At 26.3% G+C, this 23,722-nt stretch overlaps 1 protein-coding gene and 1 long non-coding RNA gene across 2 annotated transcripts in view; one reads left to right on the top strand and one right to left on the bottom strand.

Annotated features, from left to right (window-relative positions):
• The window catches only part of LOC129966869 (uncharacterized), a 296,579-nt gene extending 293,358 nt beyond the window's left edge, over nt 1–3,221 (bottom strand). The window contains exon 1 of the long non-coding RNA XR_008784304.1: nt 3,089–3,221. This is a non-coding gene — a long non-coding RNA (uncharacterized LOC129966869). The remainder of the gene's footprint in view (nt 1–3,088) is intronic.
• LOC129966868 (buccalin-like) overlaps nt 1–22,622 on the top strand; it is an 81,361-nt gene extending 58,739 nt beyond the window's left edge. The window contains exon 2 of the mRNA XM_056081473.1: nt 19,965–22,622. Coding sequence (XP_055937448.1) covers nt 19,965–21,471 — 1,507 coding nt within the window. The 3' untranslated portion in view covers nt 21,472–22,622. The remainder of the gene's footprint in view (nt 1–19,964) is intronic.
• Nucleotides 22,623–23,722: the final 1,100 nt, after the last annotated feature.

Raw genomic sequence — 23,722 nt, 5'->3', positions numbered from 1 at the left:
TTTTAGTATCTTTAAGAATCACTTCATCGATTGGTACAATTTGTATTTTCCTTTACAGCCGTAAAAAAAGTCATCATTTCCAGCAGTTTCAAGCAATTGAGACCGATTATCCTGATGGATTTTCTTTAAGTGAACCATATTTTCGATGAACTGTCTCGAGAATCACGATATCGTTTATGTTTTTCTCTTAAAGTCTATTTAGTTACTTCAATTCGCTTAATGATGTTAAATCTTTTCCTATTACTCCTTCAACCATTTGGAAGTTCGAAATTATTTTTTGTAAGTGCTGTTTCGAGTAAAGGTTGTGTTTAGATAGCTAATTTTATTTCGTTACGAATTAGGGTGAACTTTAAAAAAAAATTCCGTTACCTGATTTCCATATCACAATTACGAAAATAAAGAAGATATAAATATGTTCTTCTCGGCAGTGTAACTTCTATCATAGGTGCAGTCTTTGCATTTATGATTAAAACTTATTCATTTGCTTCACCATGAGGACGGGTTTTAGTATTTATCTATGAAATAAAGTTATTTAGTTTTGAAATGAAGGAAGAGATTGATCTTTTGAAGTGAAACATAAGTTATAAGACCTCTTTCTCATATTTATATATATTAGCTATTCATTATATACATACATATAGTGAAAACTTCAAAAATGTAATATAAAAAATAAACTAGAAAAAACTCTATTTTAATGATTTTGCTGTATTAGCAAAATGCATTGTTCTTTAAAATCATTGTAAATTTGACTTGTGATTATTTATTTTACGTTTTTTTAAATATATAAACTACAAACAATGCATTTTGCTTTATTCATTTCAAAAAGAAACTGCATCTTTTAAATATTAATTAACTGAATAATAATTATAAATAGTTAATAATTACACTAAATAATTATTGAATGAATAATTTATTCTAAATTAATGAATGAAGAATTTAAATAATTGATTAACCATTAGTTAATTCACAATAATTAACTAATAATTAATTCTAAATAATGAATGAATTCTAAATAATTGATTAACAATTTATTCTGGATAATTAATTAATTATAAATAATCTTTAATAATTCTGAATTAAATAATTCATTCTGAATAATTAATAATTAATTATAAATAATTAAATATATCATACTGATGACAAACGAAGTTGAAATTTAACGAGAATTATTATTTTAATGCTTCGTTGAAGTTTACCTCCGCATGCAGTTTGCTTTACAATTTTGATTAAGTAAATATATTTAATGCTTCAAGTTCTTTTTTTTATTCTAAGGTTTTATCATTTGTATTGGTAATTTTCAGAAAATTTCTGTTCAATGATATTTTAATATACATGTCAGTATAATGAATGCTTTAATTGAAAATCTAAGAAAGAAATTTCATATATGTATGAAATTATTATTATAATTTTAAAACTTTATTTTTTTTTCTAAAAATGTTAATTACGATATATGTGTTTTATAAATAATACAAAATCTTAATTTCATCCTGCAATTGTTTATTTTTTATGTCTGGTATCTCTAGTAGTATAGCAAAAAATTATTAATTTCAAAGAACTATTGCGTATACAATTACTATTTAATCCTGGCATTTCTTTCCATTTCATCTGCAGTTTTCATAATGCTTATAAATTTTTCTGCCATAGTAGAAAATATAAACAACTTTACTTTATTGAACCAGTCATGTATATAAATTTGAAAATAAGTTATCATAATTTAATTTATCAAATTGAAACATTCTCTTCTAATATTCAGAATTTCTCTCAAATTAACATGATTACCAAGCAGTAATAGAAAGAGTAATAAATATTAATTTTAAAACTAATGCATAGTGATGAATTTCAGAAATAAAAGTTTTTGAATCAAGTACAAGAAATTCAAAATATGCACTGATATCTTTTCTCTTGAGAAATATGAATGAAAAATATATCATGAAGATGCATTTGGTTTTTAAATTTATGATGATAAAGAATGTAACTAATTTAATTATAACAAAATCCGGAAAGAATGTGTTGATTCTTCAAAAGTAGGATTATGTATCATTTTTCCAATTCATTAGTTTTCCTGGAGGAAGAAAGTCATTTATTTTTATTTGCTCAAAATGTAGAATTCTTTCTGAACGAATAATTAATTCTTTCAGCAGCATAATCAGTCTTCTCTTATGAAAGACACTATAGTAAATTTCTATATTTTTATGGATTTTCATTTCTTAAATCATTTTAAATGTTTTTGATCTTATATGTACTTTTTTCAACATGCTCATACTTATAAATTATTGATTCAAAATAAAATTTCATGTATAAGTGAAAAGAAGGTGTTTAATCATTCTTTAAATTAAATTATTTGTAATAAATTTGATTATTTTTAAATGTAATTCAAATTTTTAAATAAAATTTTAAATTTTCAAAATTATTTTTCAATATTTTTTTTCCAATTTTAAATTAAATCACTCAGTTTTCATTCTCTAGAGCTCGAAGTACTTTTTCAGAAATCAGTTTTGATTTAAATGATGCGTTGCTGCCTTAGATTGAAAATTTGAATCCGATTTATTTTAGATTTTTCATTTTGGAAAAAAAAAAAAAAAATGGTGTTTCTAAATGTATCGTCTCAGCTTCAAAAATGTAACTTTTAAACTAATATATTAAATTTCTATTTTCATTCAACCATAATTTATTTCTGCTTTTTTTGTGTTTCGCATTATGCCATTCTTTACGTTTCTTAATAAAGCCCGATCCTTAAATTTCCAACAGTATTTTTATACAATATTTTCTAGATATAGCACAGCATTTAGAATAAGAAAAACATTGTAGAAATATCTTGCAATATAGGGTAGAGAAAATTCAAAACAATAATATAATTAATGCTTCCAATGCAATTAATGATTAAATTCACAACACATTTTCTTAATGTAATAATAAACAAGTATATTTCAATGAGTAAACCTTCTCACATGGAAGTTTAAATATACAAATAAAAACAAGTAAATATTAAAAAATATTTTCAAATGAAATTGAATTATTTTATAACTTAACTGCATTATGAAATAAGTGATCTCTATAAAATAGATGCCATTGTTATCTATCTACTTACATCCTTAGGCCTTCAACATACGTAACTTGTAATCTCTCAGCATTCTGAACAACCTACATTTTGAACAACTTCTTCATCTTTAACAAATATTAATCGAATGTAAGAAAATAAATTCTTATTTCCTGCTTCTGTTGTCTCACTTGTTATCGATCTAGTTCAAGATCAATTTCCGCTACGCGGTTCTTTAAGATTAGCTAACTTCTGTTTTGTTTTATCTTTATTTACAGAGCTTTCACAAAGGTTCTTTAGAATGCCTAGTTATAAAAGTTGTAATAATATTTTCCACTTGAAAAGAATGCTTCTTTGCAAAGCCTAATTATAAAAGTTTCAATAATAAATTTCACTTGTAAAGATCAAATCATTTACATAAAAGATTAACTGTTAATTAAAGTTCGATTGTTTTCTAAATCATATATGATATGAAATGACCACATGCATAATTTTAGCAGTTAGTAATAGGATTTTAATTATTCTTATCTGAAGTGGATATTCATTTAATAACAAAATCGTGGGAAATGTATTATTAATTAATTATAAAATTTATGTGTAAGCAAGCAATAAATGTATGTGGACTTTATACTTATCGGTAATTTTAGAGGCGCTTTTTAATTTTAGCTAATTTTTTTAATCTTTGCTAAATTTTTAATAAAGCCTGTTCCTTATAAATGACTTTACTTCATTAAAAATTTCAGTTAACTACTCGTACTTTGCAAAATAATATTCTAATATTTCGAGTAAATATAAAAAAAATACAATTCCCGTTCTATTAATGCATCCGGTGGAAATCCGAAGGTTGGAGTATTGAGTATTTGAGTAAAAGTTTAAAGGACTCAATGTTCGATGTAAATTAATTCTGAATATTAGCATTTTCTATGCCTACCATTCAAGCAGAAGTACGATTCTTCAAAATAAGATCCTTGGGTCATCAAGCAATACCACCATTATTGTGCTTTCCAAAAATACAAGAACTTGTTTATTCTCTTGCTTAACTTTTCATTTCAGCATCTGAGGTGCATATCCCCCCTGCAGTTACATTAACAAATAATTTAAATTAACATATATGAAAGAAAAATTGAATATGTTAATTTATATATACTCTTAATTACAATTTTTAAAAATCTAATTTGTAAACCATATTTTATTTTAATTATTGATTTATAATTGAAGAATTCTGGTAATCAATATTATGCCTTTTATTAATTTGAAAGGTCTCAATAATAATTCAGTATGTTTGAGTAACATATTCCCATTTAATAAATAGCAAAATGCTCTCAAAAATTTATAGACTGCTTTAATCATAACTTTTATCGGCATTTTCTCCTTCTTGCCTGTTTGGTACAAAGGATACGGTTTTTAATTTCGCAATAGTAATGAAGAGGCCTTTTTTGATAATATAATTTATATTTCATTCCTCATCGCTAAATATACATCAATCACAATTAGCAGTATCTAAATGTTGATAAATGAATGAATAATTTTTTTTTCAATTACATTTTGCAGTTATCTTTGATTAATAGGCAATATTTTTCTTACTATGGACTAAATAATGAAAAGATATCATGCTGTTAAAAAAATAAGACAATCTGAGGAAGTTTATTTTACGCATTGCAAGAAAAGGCTTTTCCCCAATTAGAATTATATTGAAGGAATTTATTTGTAGATAACTAACTATTTTTCATTGCAAAAATTGTTTGAGTAATAAATAGCACCATAGAATTATTGTGAAACGGCGCGCTATTTAGTACTGGATACTTGTAAAAAATTACTTTTCTACATTTCTTCTTATATGAATTAAAATTGATTATTTAACATTTTACTTTTGGAAAAAAATCAATAATTTTCTTTTTGAAAAGTGAAAGAAAATGCTAATGTTTATCTTCTTTTTTTATACGTTCATTCTAATCGTAGATCTCATACACAAGCACCACTGCAAAACTGGAAATAGTAAATATTTAGTTATTAATTTGCAGATTAATTAGGCACAGTAAATAAACATTCTAAGCAATTATTTTTTTTTCTCCTGCTAAGCATAATGCTTATAGTTTCGTGAAGAATGATTACTTCTTTACTTGAAGTAGTTAATGCAATGATGATTTAATGAACTTAATTAATGAATAAAACATTTAATTAAACTAAAATTTTAAATTAAATTAAATTGCATTTTAAAATTAAATTAATTATTTTTTAAATTTACTTAATCTAATTATTACTTTTTATTTTTTTATTTAAAATTAAGATTAAATTAGAATTTAATGAATAAAAGTAATTTCTGTGCATATATTTCAGAATGCATTATGTTTGTAGCATATATTATTTAAATTCAATCTATAAAGCGTATCTTTAACAATTACCTTTAACATATTCTAGAACTTAATAAGATGAGATTCTAACATTCAATTAAAAAATTATAACCATTTTTCAATTTCACCGTAAGAAATGCCAACTTTATTATTTAAAGCTGCTATTTTGAGAGAGATTAGTTTTAAAAAAAAATTCTGAAAAAAATTATGAAAAGAATTATTTAATGCTAAATTTATTGAAAAAATTATAATTTCAATCATTAATCTAGTATTGAATGGCGCTGTTTTTTAAAATCTTGAACCGAGTTTATTGTAATTATATAGAAACTTCCCCTTTTAATCTCTCCGCAGTTCAAAAAAATTGATAGAAAATTAATTTAGAGGATTAAAAAAATAATTTTCCATTTAAAAAGAAGAAAAAATCTTTCTAAAGCAGAATAGTTTTCAATTATAACATTGCAAGAAATAGGAAAAATACCCAATTTTTCTTAGATACTAATTTGTATTAATTACATTAGGATAAAACTGTATTAAAATTAATCCTTTAAAAGTGTATCATTTTCTTTTTTTGACAATTTGCATATTAATTTTCTTGAAATAAATTTTCCAAAGTAGACTAAGAATTTCAATAAATAATGCCATTGTTATGAAAATAAAATGTTATTCGAAATTGTATCAAGTTCTATTCAGTTGACTTATTTGAAGAGTTTTATTTTTAATTTCAATTATTATTCGCTAGGGCAGATTTATGATAAAATTCACTTTTTCATAACATTCGCTGAATTAAAATAATTAACTATTAAAATTTAATTCTTATTAACATAACTTAAAATATTTTATTATTATAATAAGACTTGTTTTTACATATTTTATGTCATGAAAAAAAGTTTTGCTTCGAGATTAGTTGGCATTGTACCGCAAAATAAGAAGAATCGAATTTTGAGATGATATTCTATTACTTGAAAAAATATTGTTTCATGATCGTTTTGATCGATTGCATATTTTAAAAACTTTTTTTTAATGTTTTTACAGATAGTTAATTCTAAATTTGAGGAGGACTTGATTAATTTGGTCTTTTACACATTTGCGAAAAAAAAAACTTTATTTTCTGTAATGGGTTTAATATATGGAAGTCATTAGAAATTCATTTTTTTCTTCCTTAAATGCATTTTTTTACTTTCGTTTCTTTTTTTCTAAAAAAAATGTTTTTGGCATTTAAAAAAAAACACCCTTTTTTCAAAAAAGTTGTTTCATGAAAAGAAAGCCCATTTTTACTCCATTTTCCCCTCATATATTCACTATACTATCTTCAATCCTTAATTAAAAACCCTTTTTAAATAATTTATTTCTGTTATCGAAACGTCATACTTAAAAATAAAAGAGTAAACACTTCATGAAATTTCAAGCCTCTACATCTGTTGTTGACAGAATACCTTAATAGTTAATGTAAAATAAAATTATAAACAAACCAAAAACCATTTTTCAAGTGTACTGTTTCGAAGCAATGTAATGCCAGTACTTTTTATGAAATGGGTAATTTTTAGATGATTAGTATTTGGTTTCAGCAAAGTAATTGTTTTATCTGAAGTTTAATATTAGTTTTTCATTTAGCAGAATTTATGATATTTTCAAATCTCTTTTTATAACTTTATATAGATAAAAGTAATACCTCATTATAATTTAACTATGATCATAAAGGATATCCGGTTTATAATTCGACATAAATATTACGTTATAACTAAATAATTTAAAAGTCATATATGGCAAATACAATTTAAAGACCATACAATCTCTGTAACCAATATTGTGATGATCACTTTCATAATTTTAGAAGTCATACGAGATACCATATATTTGTATATATAAAAATTTTAATTCAAATATAACATTTTAAATTAGAATTCATAAATTACACATAAATTCTACATTAGATAAAAATATAGAAATGATTTAAAGTGTTCTAATCTTTTGGAAGACGTAGATTTCTCAAAGAAAAGTTGATATCGTTCAGTTTATGTTCATCCATCCTCAAGTAAATATCATAAATTGCAACAATCATTCAGTAACTGATATTCTATAGCTGTAAGACATTGTGCAGCATATGGCTAAAATCAAGAAAAGTTGATATCGTTCAGTTTTTTTATGTTTATCCATCCTCATGAAAATATCATAAATTGCAACTATCATGTAGTAACAGATATTCTATAGCTGTAAATCGTTGTACAACATATGATCAAATTCATTCACCACCACCAGTGTGACATGATATTGATTAAATGTACGCAATGATAGCCCAAAAGTATAAGGAAAATTTGTCGTTTATAAGCCGTTGTCATTTTCAAATATATTGGTAAATTATTACGAGTTCGGCCATGAATTCTTTATAATTCCTCTAAAAGTTCATATGCAAATAATTGTTCACAATCTAATTTGACTTTTTGTGTTCCTGGTCAATAATTCGTATATCATCATTCCTCTCATTTCAATATTACATACAATTAAATATAATAGATTGCATGATTTTATTAACCGATGCACACAATATCCAGTTGTATTTAGGTTCTTGCATTCCTCTGAAGCAGCCATGGTAAAATACGACCCACCCATTATCATTAAATATGTTCGTAATTTAATTTTAAGGCATATGATATAACATGTTTATGCAACATTATCCTCTGATTTCTTGCATTTTTTAAGACTTCCATGAATTTCGTAAAAGGTTTTATAAATTAAGCGCAATTTGTTGATTTACGCTTCGCAATTTCCTTTTCATGTTATTTCTAACTTATTATTTAATGCAAGCATTTCTTATTTTATGTTCATCAATGGACTAATGGCTTAAGACAAGTTATATTATGAATATAAAGAAGGTTATGGGACTTATACTTTGATCAGCATCATTAGTAGATCAGTGCACGCTTTAACAATAAATTATTCGTCAAGATGGATCTGAATTCTGAACATTTACGTATTTTCTGTCTATGCAAAGCATTAAAGTTATCTAGTTTCTTTGAATGTTCTTTAAGATGGTAAAATATTCTCGTATAAATGAGAGTTAACTCTATCATTACTGAAAGACCCGAAACGCCATTCAAAGAAATTACGGCTGACCCCAGACAATTGGATATCCTTGCAAAATTTCTCTTTTCCTTTCCTTAAGTGTGTCGATTGATTACTCGTGGTACATGCTTGTTTCGCTAAAGACTCTCGCTCAGATCTATTTAGGGGATAGACAGGTTTCCTCAGAATCCTCAAAAGATGACCGAACATGTATTTACTTAGTTGTCAGCAGCTAAATCAGGACTTGTATATGAACTCTTTAAGAGCATGAGTTGTAATTGCGGGTTTGAAGGAGTAGGGAATTTGTCCCATCTTTGAAAGAAAAATTCGAATTTTCTAATATTCTGAGGAATCTGAACTCGAACGTTCTTAGAAATGAGAGAAATAAAGTAGATCTCTACCACAGTAAGAATCTAGATGTCCCAAGTTGGATTCGCCATTTTATCGTTTCGGCGTAAGCCTTAGTATCATGGATATATTATATCAAGTGGGGTTACGATAAATTATTAGTTACCCGAAATCGTAACTAATCATATTTATGATTTTCTATAAATGAACTATTAAAAAATTATTTGTGCTACTTTAAAATATTTGTGTATTGAATTTTAATACCTACATTATATCTTTAATAAAATATTTATATATTTCCATATTTATCTGTCATAAATATACTTGCTTTCTAATTAAATAATAAAGATTATCCTGTACGCATATTTATGAAATTTATACACAGTATTTGTATAATTAAATAGAGAAATATATGAATACTTCAAATGATGCGCAGAAGCATGTTATCGTCAATGGATTTCGTGACTTACTCGTTAAATTGGCCATCTACATCCAAATTCTCTATATTAACTTAATTGAGAATATTTTATAAAGTTCATAGATAGCGTGCGACTTAGCTCTCACATAAATGGAAGTTGAATGGAGTTATTCATTCATAAATATAGGATGGCTACTCCTAAATATAAATTAGAGCTCTCATTTCAGAACGCGCAGAAATTTCATAGCAAATCAAACAAAAGAGTCTATCATAGTTTGAAGTAAGCTTATTATTCCAGACTACCATTATACAATATTTTTTATTGTTTAAATTTTTAAACTCTGGATAAAGAATCTTTCTCCTTCTATCAAATAATAAAATTATTTATACAAATAATAAACTTTTAGATTTGCTTAAAACAACATGCTTCTTGAGGCAATATAATTTCTAATAAAGTAAATTCAAAGTGGCAAATGTGTATCTTAGAAAATGTGCTGCATATTTTTATAACAGTACAAGTATGGCCTTTCAAAATTAGTGATGAGCTACATGATGCATGATATTATATCATATAACTTAAGGTTTAATAACAACATGTTTTTTGAGAAATAAATTCAGTCTGAACTTAAATCTTTTTAAATCTCAATTTTCACGCAATCTTAAATATATATGAATATACAAGAAAAAAGAAGACCAAAGAATCATATTATAAGTCAGAACCTTCTTGACAAGAACTCTATTCAGTCACTAAATTAATTGATATATGTCCAAAAAATTTTCTTAAATAAAGGATTTAAATAAACTTTTTTAAATTTCCAAAATATAATATATTTTAAAAAAAGACTAACAAAGTACAATCATACTTTTAATAATCATTTCTTCAGAATTAATAAATCAAATAAGAAATTAAGTTTTACTAAATTAAAATTTTTTAATAACAAATTTACTATATCCTGTTATGTTAAATACAGTAAAATGCATTCTTTTACTCAGTTTAACTGATTGTCATAGAAATTTATACTTTACGTCATCGTACGAGCAAAAAAGTTTACGAATTCCTGTATATCTGTTTTAAAAATTCATAAACCCTTCCACTAACATTGAAGGAAAACACTTCATGGGAATGTAGCCGCAAGTTATTAATATTATCACAGCTACTTGAAGTATCGGTTTATATCGAACACGGAAACTAAAGAAAACTTGCCTAGAATGTCACAAAAGCTTAGCAGTTTTAATCAATTAATTAAATCTTGCCTAATTAATTTGTTGTGAGATTTTTCTGAGAGGTGCTCGAAAAATGCCTTCAACAAGCCTATTCATAACAAATAAAATTCTAAATCAATATTCAGAAGACATGCATTTATATGTATATTTTTATTTTCAATTTGATCGCAAAGGCTCATTATTTCAGCAGACAGTTGTCTAAAACATAATTTAAATCTTGAGATTTTAAGTTTCATTAAATACATTTCAGGAATTTATAAAATGTGTAACGTTATTCAGTATTTGACAGCATTATTGAACTTCCAAAAATTACTTTTCAGAGCATTTGTATGCCTTAAAATGCCAATGTTAATTTAAATGCCCCAAATAATTTAAATGTCTATAAAAATTTAAAAAACAAAACAAATACTATAATATAATACACTTGAATATATACTTGATTGATTTTCGAACGGAAATTGAAAAGTATGTTATATGAGTTAAATATTTTCAAAAACTGAATAGCTCTTGAAAATATTTAAACTTTAAACAAACTTTTAGCACAAAAAATTTAACATCTAAATCGAGTTTTTTTTTTTTTTTTCTGAAAATGCTTTTTTATAGAAGATAATTTTTTTTTTTCCGAAAAAGCCTATATGCTATCTTAAGCACTGAATAAAGCTTATATACTGTAAAAAATGAAATATCAAACAAATTAATATTTTTATAAAATGTTTTAATGATTTATAAAATATACCAGAACTGAATCCTCCTTGAATTAAAAACTAAATACATCATTAATTAATATATTCTTCATTCTGCTGAATAAAATTATAAAAATTTCATCATAATCTTCAAAGTATTAAAAAATCATGAATAGGATAAAAATACTCTAAGAATGAAAAAAAAAAAAAAAAAAAAACTTTTTTCAAATACGTTTATATTTCTTTTAATTTAGCTTGTTACTATAAATACACTACGAATTTTTATTTCGGAATGGGAACTAAACACAAATACTTTGGGAGAAATTTTATTGGGTGCATTTTCTTTATAAAAATTACAAAAAATATACTCATAATTGAATTGAATTTTCAACAACAAAAAAATGATACAAGTATATTTATTTTAAATGAAGGCCACAATTTCAAACACGAAATTAGTCAACAAAAATTAAAATGCGAATAACCCATAAAACTTTAAATTATAAATTAAAAATATTCTTACAGTTTAAACAAAAAAGAATTTAATTTATATAATAAATTATTCGCTCTCTGATATAGGTCGACATAAAATGATTTTGAAAACCAATTTCAAAAATTATACAGAATGGAACTATTTATAGGCCATATAATTCACAAATGAATAAAAAGACTAAAATTTTTAAAAAATCTGTTTTTAAAGCATCATTAGACCACTTTTATTTCGATTTTCATATACTTACAAAACAGTTTAATATAATTAAACAGTAATAAAAAGGTAATTATCAAACAATTCTAGTAAATAAAAATCACATCTCTTATTCTGAAGTTTAGATATGCATATATTTTGTGCTGTTAAAATTTTTTTTGTTTAAATAATATAAATTATAAAAATATTAAATTAATGCTATTTAATATTAATAACTTTTGCTTCACAGAAATTAATTTGTTCGTTTCAACATAGACAGGAAAGAAAAAGAGTTAAATTTTAAAAAAGTCAAAATTTCATTTACATTTTTAATACTACTGTTGGAAAATCGATTTAAGCGTACGTTACAAAAATTGTTTTATAGTTATTGTTCTAAAATATATGAAAACTTGGTACAGTATAAAAACGAAACTATGCACTTTTTTTTAATCTTTATATACCCTTTTTGAATGCGAATTATTTTTTTAAGTTTTCTTTTCTAATCTGCCCGGTTATAAATTTCCTTTTTACTTTTAATATCATAAAAAAATGAATAGTATATATATTAAATATTGTTTACACAAAATATATATCTTTCTTTTATTGTTATCGAAGTAAAAAGGAAATTAAAGTTCCCATTTTGCATTTAAATTTCAGATAAAAAATAACTTACTTGGAGCCTTATTTAAATGTTTATTTAATGTGTTATTTTTCAATATTAATATTTGAGTGCACTTATTTTTTTATATATATTTGAAATCAAAATATTACAGAATTATTTCTGAAATGAATTAGGCACAATCATTAGTCTTTTTCTTACATTGGTTTTAAAAAAAGAGGTATGATTGTTATTAATAAAAAAATGTAATCCAAATATCGGTTCCTGAAGATGAATTCGAATCAAAGTCACCCGAATTAACAGTATATTATAATATTTTTGGTTGGTCATTGAAATCATTTGACATATTTTCTTCGTGATTACAGAAAATTATTTAAATAATTACCAACATGCATTTAATAAATTCATTGATAATTTTAATTTTATAGTTAAATAACTATTAAAACTAATTGTTTAATTATAATTTAAATAATTAAATTTATGAGTATTATTTGATTTTATTGAATGGCGTAGAATGTCGTCCTAACAGTCTCTTTAAAAGTGCGTTTTACTGGCGATTTTCTAGAACATCAAAATATACTAACAATTAACAAAGATAAACAAAATAAATCAAGATGTTAATAATTGAAAATATTCTAATCAGATTTATATAAATTTTTATAAACATACGGATATGCACTAATTATCTCCTAATCACTAATTTTTAAATCGTTAGAGATATGCATATTGTTCTAATAGGAAAATAATGTAAATGTTAGAAGGAATTATAGTGTATATTGCTTGAATTAATAATCATACTATTGAAACTGCCATTTTAAATAAGGAAAAGTTATATTGACCAAGTTACAATGCTTTTAGCATCACTATTTTACTCAAGATTGGTGACGTAGTCAAGGAAGCTTATCCAGTCAAATGACAACCTTTGTACGATAAATTGTGATTGCTTTAATAATGAAATTCAAAGCTTCATAGCCCAGGCAATTTTAATTATAGAAGAGTTATAAAAATAAAACAAAAATAATTTACCAAATATACCAAATAAAATAGGGCATTGTATTTAGTGACAGAAATGACACTAAATATAATTACCGGATAATGAAACAAAATATAATTATTTAAATCTATCACAATTTTTATTCCATTAAATTATCCAAAGTATTTTTCTACCTATAAAAATATATGATTGTCTTTAGGTTCAGAAATTAGCTATTGAATCACGATTAGAGTGAACACTTTGTACATTAGAATATATGCTTTATTTTTCTTTATAATAGTTCTGTTGTTCTATGATAGGCATTAACATTAAAAAATACATAGATGAAAGCAAACGTGTAAAGATCTCAGAATATATTATGTGAAGATTTTTTTTTTCCTTATCTGATTTCAAAATATAATTTTTTTCTTGAAATCTCTGAATGCAGGCATGATTTAGGACATACTTCTTTTATGGCTTAAAAAAATCAGGTAAAAAAATGATAATAGGGATAAAAAAATTATGAAAATGAGTTCGAAGCAAGTCATTCTTTGATTGCATATTAATATCGGAAACATTGAGAAAAATCAAACAATCTCAATTTTATAAATAAAAGGACATAATAAAATGGATTATGGAAGAGACGATGGTATCTGAAAAGATATTAATTGTTCAGCTTGTACAAATGCTATATTTATGTTTCTCTTGAACAAAAGTTAAAACAAACTAAAAAAATCAATCATTGAGCAAAAAATTAAATCATCTGCATCTCAAAAGTGTTAAAAGTACAGGACAAAATAAAGGATTATGGGTGAAACGATGCTATCACTGAAAAAATATTAATTGCTCATATTAGCAAATTAATCGATGTATTTTAATGTTCAGCATGTAAAAATGCTATATTTATGTTTCTCTTGAACAAAAATTAAACTGAAGAATCATTCATTGAGCAAAAATGAAATCATCTGCACCTCAAAAGTGTTCACTTGAAGTTTTTATTGGCTCTCTGAGATAACAAAAATATTTTGCATTCCATTGTATATTGAGAAATGTAGTTTGCCATTTTTTTTATGCTAGGGAAAAAATCGAATGGGAAAATATTGATTTTTCCCGTAAATGGTACAGGAAAATATTTTTTCTTTAAAATGAATTCTTTCGAGTCCACTGAAGTTCTAAGTAAACATCATGTGAAAGAGGAAATGGCTCTTCTGAAAAGCCCTTTGAAACTCTGATTGGAAATAAATCTTTTGAGGATTACTGTAATTGTATTTTTACCATGCACTTTTCATATATGATTTTTTTTTAGATAGTTAAAGAAGAATTTCTTTCATGAAAGTAAATATATTTTAATAAATTAGCTTAAAATTAATAAAAAATTGGTTTGAAAAATAATCTTTAATTTTTTTTTATTTCATAACTATTGTGGATTTCGATAGAAGTTTAATATAAAAGAATGGTTGGCATATTTTATGGATTTTAATCTTTTTAAACGATTTAAAATTGTCTCATTAACACTTAATAACTGGTATATCACATTCGCAAATTTTAAACTTGTCTTGTCATATAAAGCACTGTTTACTTATTTTATATGAAGACGAAACCGTCTAAATGTGTACTAAATTAAAATGGTTATCAAATGAAATATGTTTGTATCGGAACAAGTAAAAAAAAATCTAAAATTCCTTTCTCCTTTATTTTAATACCTCCTCTTTAAAATTCGCCTTATCTGTATGAAATATAAAGAAAGGAATACTTTCTCTGTAACATTCGCTAATCCTTGTAAAAAATGCAGAGAAAGGAATACCATCGCTGTAAAATTAGCTTATCCATGTGAAAAATGTAGAAAAATGAAGCTTTCTTCTAACTATTCCATTCATTCTGAATTATTTATAGACCAGACAACAGATTTTTTTAAAGAAATGTTGCCATATCTAAAAATGAATCTGCTGTACAGGATTAAATATTTTCTCACTGGAAGAGTTGTCTAACAATTTGTAACGAATATAACGTATAATCCATAATATGTAACACGTTACAATAAATGGAAATAATTTTTATCCACTTTTTAATGATTTTATTAATTTTAATAGTTTTCTTTATAAAGCAATTTTTAATATAATTTATTTAGTTTAACTATTTAAAACATTTTGACATTTGATTGTTTTAATTTGTTTTTAAATTTAGATTTTAAAAAATATTTATATAGTGGTCAGAAGATAAATTTTTCAAAGAAATTTGACTTAAAATAATTATATATTTATACTTTTGTAGCAATAAACCAATCCTTTTAATAAGTGAATTATGCATCGAATTACTTTACAGAATGCAAAGGGTTAACGTTCCACTTCGAAATAACTCAATGGCTATTTTGGGGGGGTTGCAAGTAATTATAATCTATTTAAATTAGCATTCCTTTAAATTTATGCATCCCACTATAGAAAATATTGTCTCTCATCACGCAGTTAATATGGACTAGGTCCAACAAATTTCAGATCGGTTATAGACTCGGTATTATGCAAATGACCTAGTCTTGAAGCAGTGAGTTTACAATACCTTATCCGAACACCCGTGAATTCAGAGATTTATAGAATATATAAAACTGGTAAATGAAACGAGATTACTTTTGCCACACTGTTGTAATAAACATCAAAAGGGCTTGAATATATTTCAGAATCGTAATCTTATTTTCCCAGAAGTAACACTATAAAAGCAATTTTAAGGATCTAATAGTTTTCTACGCCCGCATATGCACAATCCGGGTTTTATGAATAGACAGAATCTCAATTGCAAACCCACATATAGTAATAAATCTTTTGAAGAAATCATGATCCGGGATTTAATTTGATCTTTTGTTTCTCCGATCATAATATATAGAAATATAACTTCTTCACATTCAGGCTTAAGTAAAGAAACACAGAATAATAACATCAATATTTCCATATTGATATAATTAGGAATCCAATAGATCTATGCTAGCAGTTTGAAAGGATTTTATACATTTATTAATTATATCAGAATCTCTTAGTGCAAGAATAATTTGAATTCGAATAAATGTTTTTATTTATTATAACTTAAATGAAAATAATTCAAAAAACTAATCTCACTCATTCGATTATAAATTAATTGCTATATGAAATTAAACATGAATTCTTATATTCAAACTGCTTTACTCATTTTTGATTTGGTTGACTAACCTCTCACTATGAAGTAGCATGAATGCTAATTTGAGGTAGCGTGAATGCTGTTCCATGTTTTTTTTTTTAATTTTTAATCATAAGCAATAAAGCCATAGTTTCATTCATATAGAATATTTTGGATGGATTTAAGTATCGAAGCTGAAACCCCTTCCCTCCAGAATTCGTAATATTGCAATAAAAACCCTTTAAAACTAGCTATTTTGAGAATAAAACGATATTACAATCAATGTTATATTATTTTGAGAAGAATCAATATTATATTTGAGAAGAAATCCAGACTTCTAAATAGCGATTTAGTTTGTTATCTAATCTGTTCTCATACGAGCACATCTTAATGCTCTAACCTTTTATTCATAGCTCGTTTTAAGCAAAGCAATTACGGTAAGAAATTGTAATCTTAAAATATCAGTTAAAGCAATTTTAAAATATAATATGATTGAAATTTTTTAAATGCAGGAAGGTCAAATATAGAACCGTCATTTAAATAATGTCTAAGCCATAAACTTCCAGTTTCGTAAGATATCATTTCAGATACCTGCTTAGCGATAAAGCCAGCATTGATAAAGATCATAAAACTAACTTAATATCTCCTTCCTTATGTGGTCGTTATGCATAATCAAGAAGGTGAAGCAACTGCAGCTTATTAAACGCAACGCCAGTAACACCGCAGTTAATTGCTTCCTAAATAGAAACGTTCAATTCCTTTGATAATAATAAAATCTGATGACTTTATATCGGAGGAAGAACAAAGATGATGGGGATTATATTGGTGGTATGGGGTAGTTTAAGTTAATCGCTGTATGTCGTTATAGTATTTTTTTTTAATGATCATAAGTAATGTGATGAAAAATGCACAAGTACCTGTAAAATGAATTCACTCATATTATTAAAATTTCCTATAATTGCAATTTTTTTGTATGGAAATTGATTTAAATGCATTCACATTTTCAAAATCGTTAGGGAAATATTTAAATTCGAATGCCGTAAAACAGTCATTTCACGTATTCCCTTCTTTTCTTTAATAATTTTCTGAGGGACTAATCTTTATTTTGTGTTCTCTGAAATAAATTACATGAATTCACATTTACTTTTTTTTTATTTCACCCAGTCGGCAATATATTCTGTTGATGTATTCTGAGAATCTAATCAATTTTAGTATTTAAATACGTATTTTAAACAGAAATTAATTTAATATGGGCCTAAGTGAAGATTAGTGTGCACCAGCCGATTGTCGCCAATATTGCAACCCATCGGATCCCTCTTATAGCAACCGTACTGCTGTTTTGTTTACTACTTTTTGCAATGGTTGAGTTGTACTTAAACTACAATTAAATTATGAAATTGTTAAATTAAAAATATTAAAAAAATATCGATTAAAGATTTTACTTTTGTTCTTTATTATAATTAAAATTTATTAAAAAAAAGAAATTTAAGCTTATAATTAAAAGTTATTTTCTTCTTTCTTTTTTTAATGTGAATACGAACAGAAAATATTTATTCTTTTGCAATTTTTAATTGTCAGTATTCGCTTTAAAAATATCGTCTGCACTCTCACTTTCAAAGACAGCTGCAAATGGAATTCTTCGCAGTTCTCGTAATTCTTTTGGTGTTATAACGGTTGGTTCTCTTCATAATTTGTTATGTCGGGATTATTTCGAACCTGTAGAATGGATGAAGGTCGAGTTAAATATGCATACATATATATTTTACGAGTTAATGAAATTAGGAAAGGATGCTTGTTTGAAATTTTGTATTGAGAATGGTTTGATATTGAACCGGCAGAATGGATGGAGGGTGAGTGGAATATATTTTTTTACAAGTTGATGAAGGTGGGGAAAGTATGTTTGTTTGAAATTTTGTATGGAGAATGTCCCGATTGCTTATTTCACCGTTTTTTCTTTTCTCTTGGTTATGTACTGTTTCTGTTTTCCACACAGTCTTTATGTTCAATGTGCTAGCGAAGCTACTAGGTTCCCGCTCCCGCTGCTAGCGAAGCCGTAGGATGTTTTTTTAAGTTAAAAAATTCTGCCCGGTGCCTTCTACAGATGCCGAAGTCACCGGGCAGTATGAAAAAAAATACTTATCAGTAAGAAGTTCTAATTAGATGGCGGGAAATAGTAACCGTAACTGTTCCGCGGAAGTATTTGTTTATTTTGTCCGCCATCTTTATTGGCGACTTGGCATTTTTGGCGCAGCTGGGTGCACACTAAAATTCACTTTTACCTTAATATGTATTGGAAATATAGAATACATTGCAAACAAGTACTTTGCATTTTTATATTGATTAAAATAAATGACCTAGAGTGTGTTTAAGATCTAATAATATAAATTTGGAATATTGCGGTTAATAGAATGATATTATAATGTAATAAATGATTTTTTTAAAATTGAATATCTAATGTTATTAGATCATAATGCTCTTTTCTTATTTTCAAAATAAAGAAAAGATATCACCATAACCATGATTTTAATTCTGAGGTCATTGTGACCAACAATTACAAAATATTAATATCGAACAATGAAACTTTCCGATTGAATTTAGGTACAGAGTGGGTCAAATTATCGGTATAAAACTTTGGTTCACAGCTGTTTCTCGTAACTAAAACGAGCTCATGGTTGAAAGAATGGAAATACGAGGTGGATTTTTTTAATCTTTAATGTTGAAATTCGCGAAGGAAGTTTCCTATAAATCAGGTGTAATTCTCATGCTCTAACCACTATTCGAAGTCACTATGTCCACAAAAAAATGAACTGCCACTTACCTTGGAAACGAAATATTATTCTTTCGAAAATGAAGCAAGCTACTTTTAAGATTACGGATTAGAAATTCTTCGTCGGCAAAATACGAAATAAAGACTGAAAATGACTATCATATCAGATACAAGAATCATTTCTTGATAACCAAACCATTTTTTACATTAAAATTTCGTGAAAAGTAAAAACCTTAATTTTACAAAATTAACATTTGACATCTGACCAAAGCTTCTTAACTGCTTGCTTATGACTGAAACTCGGATTTTGAACGATCACTTTATAATAAAAAAAAATGTGTGAAGCCGTTTTTTATATAAATATTAAATATATATTATATATATTTTATAATATTTATATAAAATAATTTTATATAAATATTTTTTTTCATATAAATATACAAAAAAATATTTATGAAACATATTCATTATCTTATTTTAGAATCAATATCTGATAGATCATAAATTTTAGAAAGAAAAAAATAGACTTACCCAGATTTGGAATAGTTCTTAGTCCTCAAGCATATAATTTTCTAAAACTAAAATATAGTTTTTATTTTTAGATATATTAATATGATTACTAAATATGTTTTAAAGCTTAATTTTTTTTCTTATTTTTCAGGCGTCACACATACTTTGTGAATAGCGTCTGCCAAGTTATTTCTGTGTTTTGCCTACTCCTACTTTTATCTGTAAATATTGCCGACACGACGAAAGAGATTCCAACGAAGAGCAGCAATAATCATGAAGGCGAACCTTCTTCAAACATCTATTCTGATACAGTTGAACAATCAAAGAGAGTTCCTCAGTCCTACAGTTTCGGTTTGGGAAAAAAGAGCACAGATTATTCTGAAACAGAAAACAAACCTGTAGGCATTGAAGCTGATATAATTATGGAAGCATTGGAGGATGAGGTCAAGTCCGATGAAGAAAAACGAGATGGTAATTTTGAACGATTCGGATTTGGTTTAGGTAAAAAGAGAGCTGATCCGGCAAGATTTAGTTTTGGGGTAGGAAAACGAGAAAAAAACCGTTTTCAGTTTGGTTTAGGGAAAAGGGGACCAGAAGATAGATTTGCTTTTGGTCTTGGTAAAAGAGGTCCCGAGGACAGGTTTGCATTTCGTCTTGGTAAAAGAGGTCCCGAAGACAGGTTTGCATTTGGTCTTGGCAAAAGAGGTCCCGAAGACAGGTTTGCATTTGGCCTTGGTAAAAGAGGACCCGAGGACAGATTTGCATTTGGTCTTGGCAAAAGAGGACCCGAGGACAGATTTGCATTTGGGCTTGGCAAAAGAGGACCCGAGGACAGATTTGCATTTGGGCTTGGTAAAAGAGGTCCTGAAGACAGGTTTGCATTTGGTCTTGGAAAACGTGGTCCTGAAGATAGATTTGCGTTTGGTCTAGGGAAAAGAGGTCCTGACGACAGGTTTGCTTTTGGTCTTGGAAAACGTGGTCCTGAAGATAGATTCGCATTTGGTTTAGGTAAAAGAGCACGCGAAGATAGATTTCAGTTTGGTCTTGGGAAAAGAGGACCAGAAGACCGATTTGCTTTTGGTTTAGGGAAACGTGGGCCTGAAGATAGATTTGCGTTCGGTCTTGGAAAAAGGGATATACACGAAGATGACTCTGAACTCAGTCCATGGAAAAGAGGACAAGAGGATTCAAGATTTGCCTTTGGTCTAGGTAAAAGATCTGCAGAAGATAACCGTTTCGCGTTTGGTCTTGGTAAAAGAGATATTGAGGATAACAGTAGATTTGCATTTGGCTTGGGTAAAAGAGGTGAAGAAGGAAATCGTTTTGCGTTTGGTCTAGGCAAACGTGATGAGGATCACAATAAATTCGCATTTGGCCTTGGTAAACGAGAAGATGATCGTGGTCGCTTTGCATTTGGTCTCGGTAAGCGAAGAGATGGTGATAGCCGATTTGCATTTGGTCTGGGAAAGAAAAATGATGATCAGAACGAATTTAACGCCAATCTAGAGAAGCAAGATATTCCCATGAAGACTACGCAAGGGATAGGAAAGCGAGAAACTATTAACGATGACATAGACGAATATATCAAGAGAAGGTTTTCCTTTGGATTAGGAAAACGGTCTGTTGGTCCTGAAATGGAGTTCGCGAAAATACCTTAAGCGGTCGTAGAAGTGGAAATGCTCAGAGTGGACTGGAAATCAATCCACAAGGCCCCTTACGTAGATTAAAGAGAAGTTTTTCTTCAGTTATGTACATGGAATATAAACTTTTATGGCTGCCTAACCAATTAATTTTTTCGAAAAGACAAAATTAAATGAATGTATATTTGTCGACATTGAAATATACGTATATTTGTTGTGTTAAAGATGGTAAAGCTGGTGTTGAAATAACCAGTCGAGTATTATTTCTTCTTATAGTATTGTTTATTTTCTTGGATTTTGTTTATTTTTGATCATACGCTGAAATGTATATGTGCTTTTCAACAAAATTTTTATAGTTTTATGTCACTGAAATATTTTATTGGAAATAATGGGAAGGAAAATTTGCTGTATAGATTGTAATATTTGAGTTGTCATGCAAGCGGAATTAAGTTGAAAACACCGGATGTATACTTATTATAGAATTACATATTTTATGTTTAATATTATACATATTATTTGCATAAATATATACATAAAACAAGGTATGTTTGGTTCTTCCAAAGTACCTTACAATGTGGTGATATTTTATATTTAGTAATCTTATTTGTATTTATATTTGTGTTCCTCATTTCATTAATATTCATCATTTTATCATTTTTTTTATCAACGGTTATATATTATTTTATAAAGCATTCTTCAAATCAGAATGCTTTACAAAGTGTTTCTCTAAATTTCTTTTAATTTTACTTTGTTTTGCGGAATCTATTTATTGTTCCATTATATCACATTGTAGAAATATTTTATAATGGTCAATTCGGAAATAAAAGTAGTTGAATGATTGTTTTGTATATGAAAAGTTTGATTCAGAATATTATTATTTTCAAATGTGTCTGTAAAAGTTTGTGTTAAGAATATGAAATGTTATTGTTAAAGATCTAAATCTTATTTATTCATTAAATGATAAATACCCATTTATCAACAACTTTATGATACATATCTTTTATGTGAAATTGTACAAATTATGAAAATTAATAATATTTAATATAGATGTTTTGTAACTAAAATCAATAAATATTTATTTATCAACATACTTATTGCTATCAAATAAGCCATGAAAGCTCCATGATATGTGATTCATAAGTATGAAAGTTGTTAACAATAAATGTAAGTACACGCATGTGTTTCAAAGATTTGTTAAATTTATAAAACATTGTTAAACATCTAGAAGATATATATATAAAATTCCCAATGAAGAAAATACTTTAATAAATTTGTAACAAAATTTATATCCATAAATTAATGCTATAGTTAAAACGAATATAATAAAGTTTGACAGGAAAAAAATATTTATTTAAACAATTTGGTTTTGAATAATAGACTTCAATTAAATTCTTATGCCAAAATAGGATAAAATATTTAATTGAAAATCTTTAAAGATAATATAGCAGCCGATAAACAGAATCTCTAATAAGGTGCATTTTTTGTAAAATAATTTTGACTTTTTCTTATATGCTTCATTTAGACCGACATTAAAACACTTTGATTTTTTAAAATTCATTTTTAAAATACAAGATTAAATATTTTGCAAACATATTTTACAATTAAAATTCAATAACAGATACTGCTTCCGATTCGAAAGTTTAAGTTTCAATCACAGATACATTCATACATTTTTTCTCGGTGAATCTAGAATGATTTCACAATTGTACATTGTTGGGACTACCAAGGAATTCAAAAGAATATAAAAAAAATTGTTACTGAATTTTACTTATGCATATAATTTTAAAATAACTGATAATGACATTATTAGTTTCTAATTATGTCTTTGTAATACGCAATCAACAAGACAAGATTCTAATAAAATATATTTCATACTTCATTTCAAAAATTGACCTACACATTTTACAGCATACTTAATTTTTTCAAAGTTAATAAAAATATTTTCTCGTAAATTGTAAATAGAATAGAAGAAATTTCGACTTCAAAAATGGAAGCAGAAGTGATATGATCAATAACTATTTTATAACTCACTATTTAATAACTCATTATAAGGAATTCGAATGTTGGGGAATATGCTTGATAAACTCTATTAAAACATTGCATTGTAAGACACTTTATATTCCAGAGTTTAGTGATTTATAAATAGTGTTTCGTTTGATTCCTATAATTCTTTAGTTTCTTTTTTTAAAAGGTAATTTAATGACTCGAAGAATAACTTTATTTACAATTTCGTTCTTTTTAAAGGTAATTTAATTGCTCGAAGAATAAC

This window comes from Argiope bruennichi, chromosome 4, assembly GCF_947563725.1.
Source record: "Argiope bruennichi chromosome 4, qqArgBrue1.1, whole genome shotgun sequence".
Lineage (NCBI taxonomy): Eukaryota > Metazoa > Arthropoda > Arachnida > Araneae > Araneidae > Argiope > Argiope bruennichi.
This window is presented reverse-complemented; position numbering and strand designations above follow the sequence as displayed.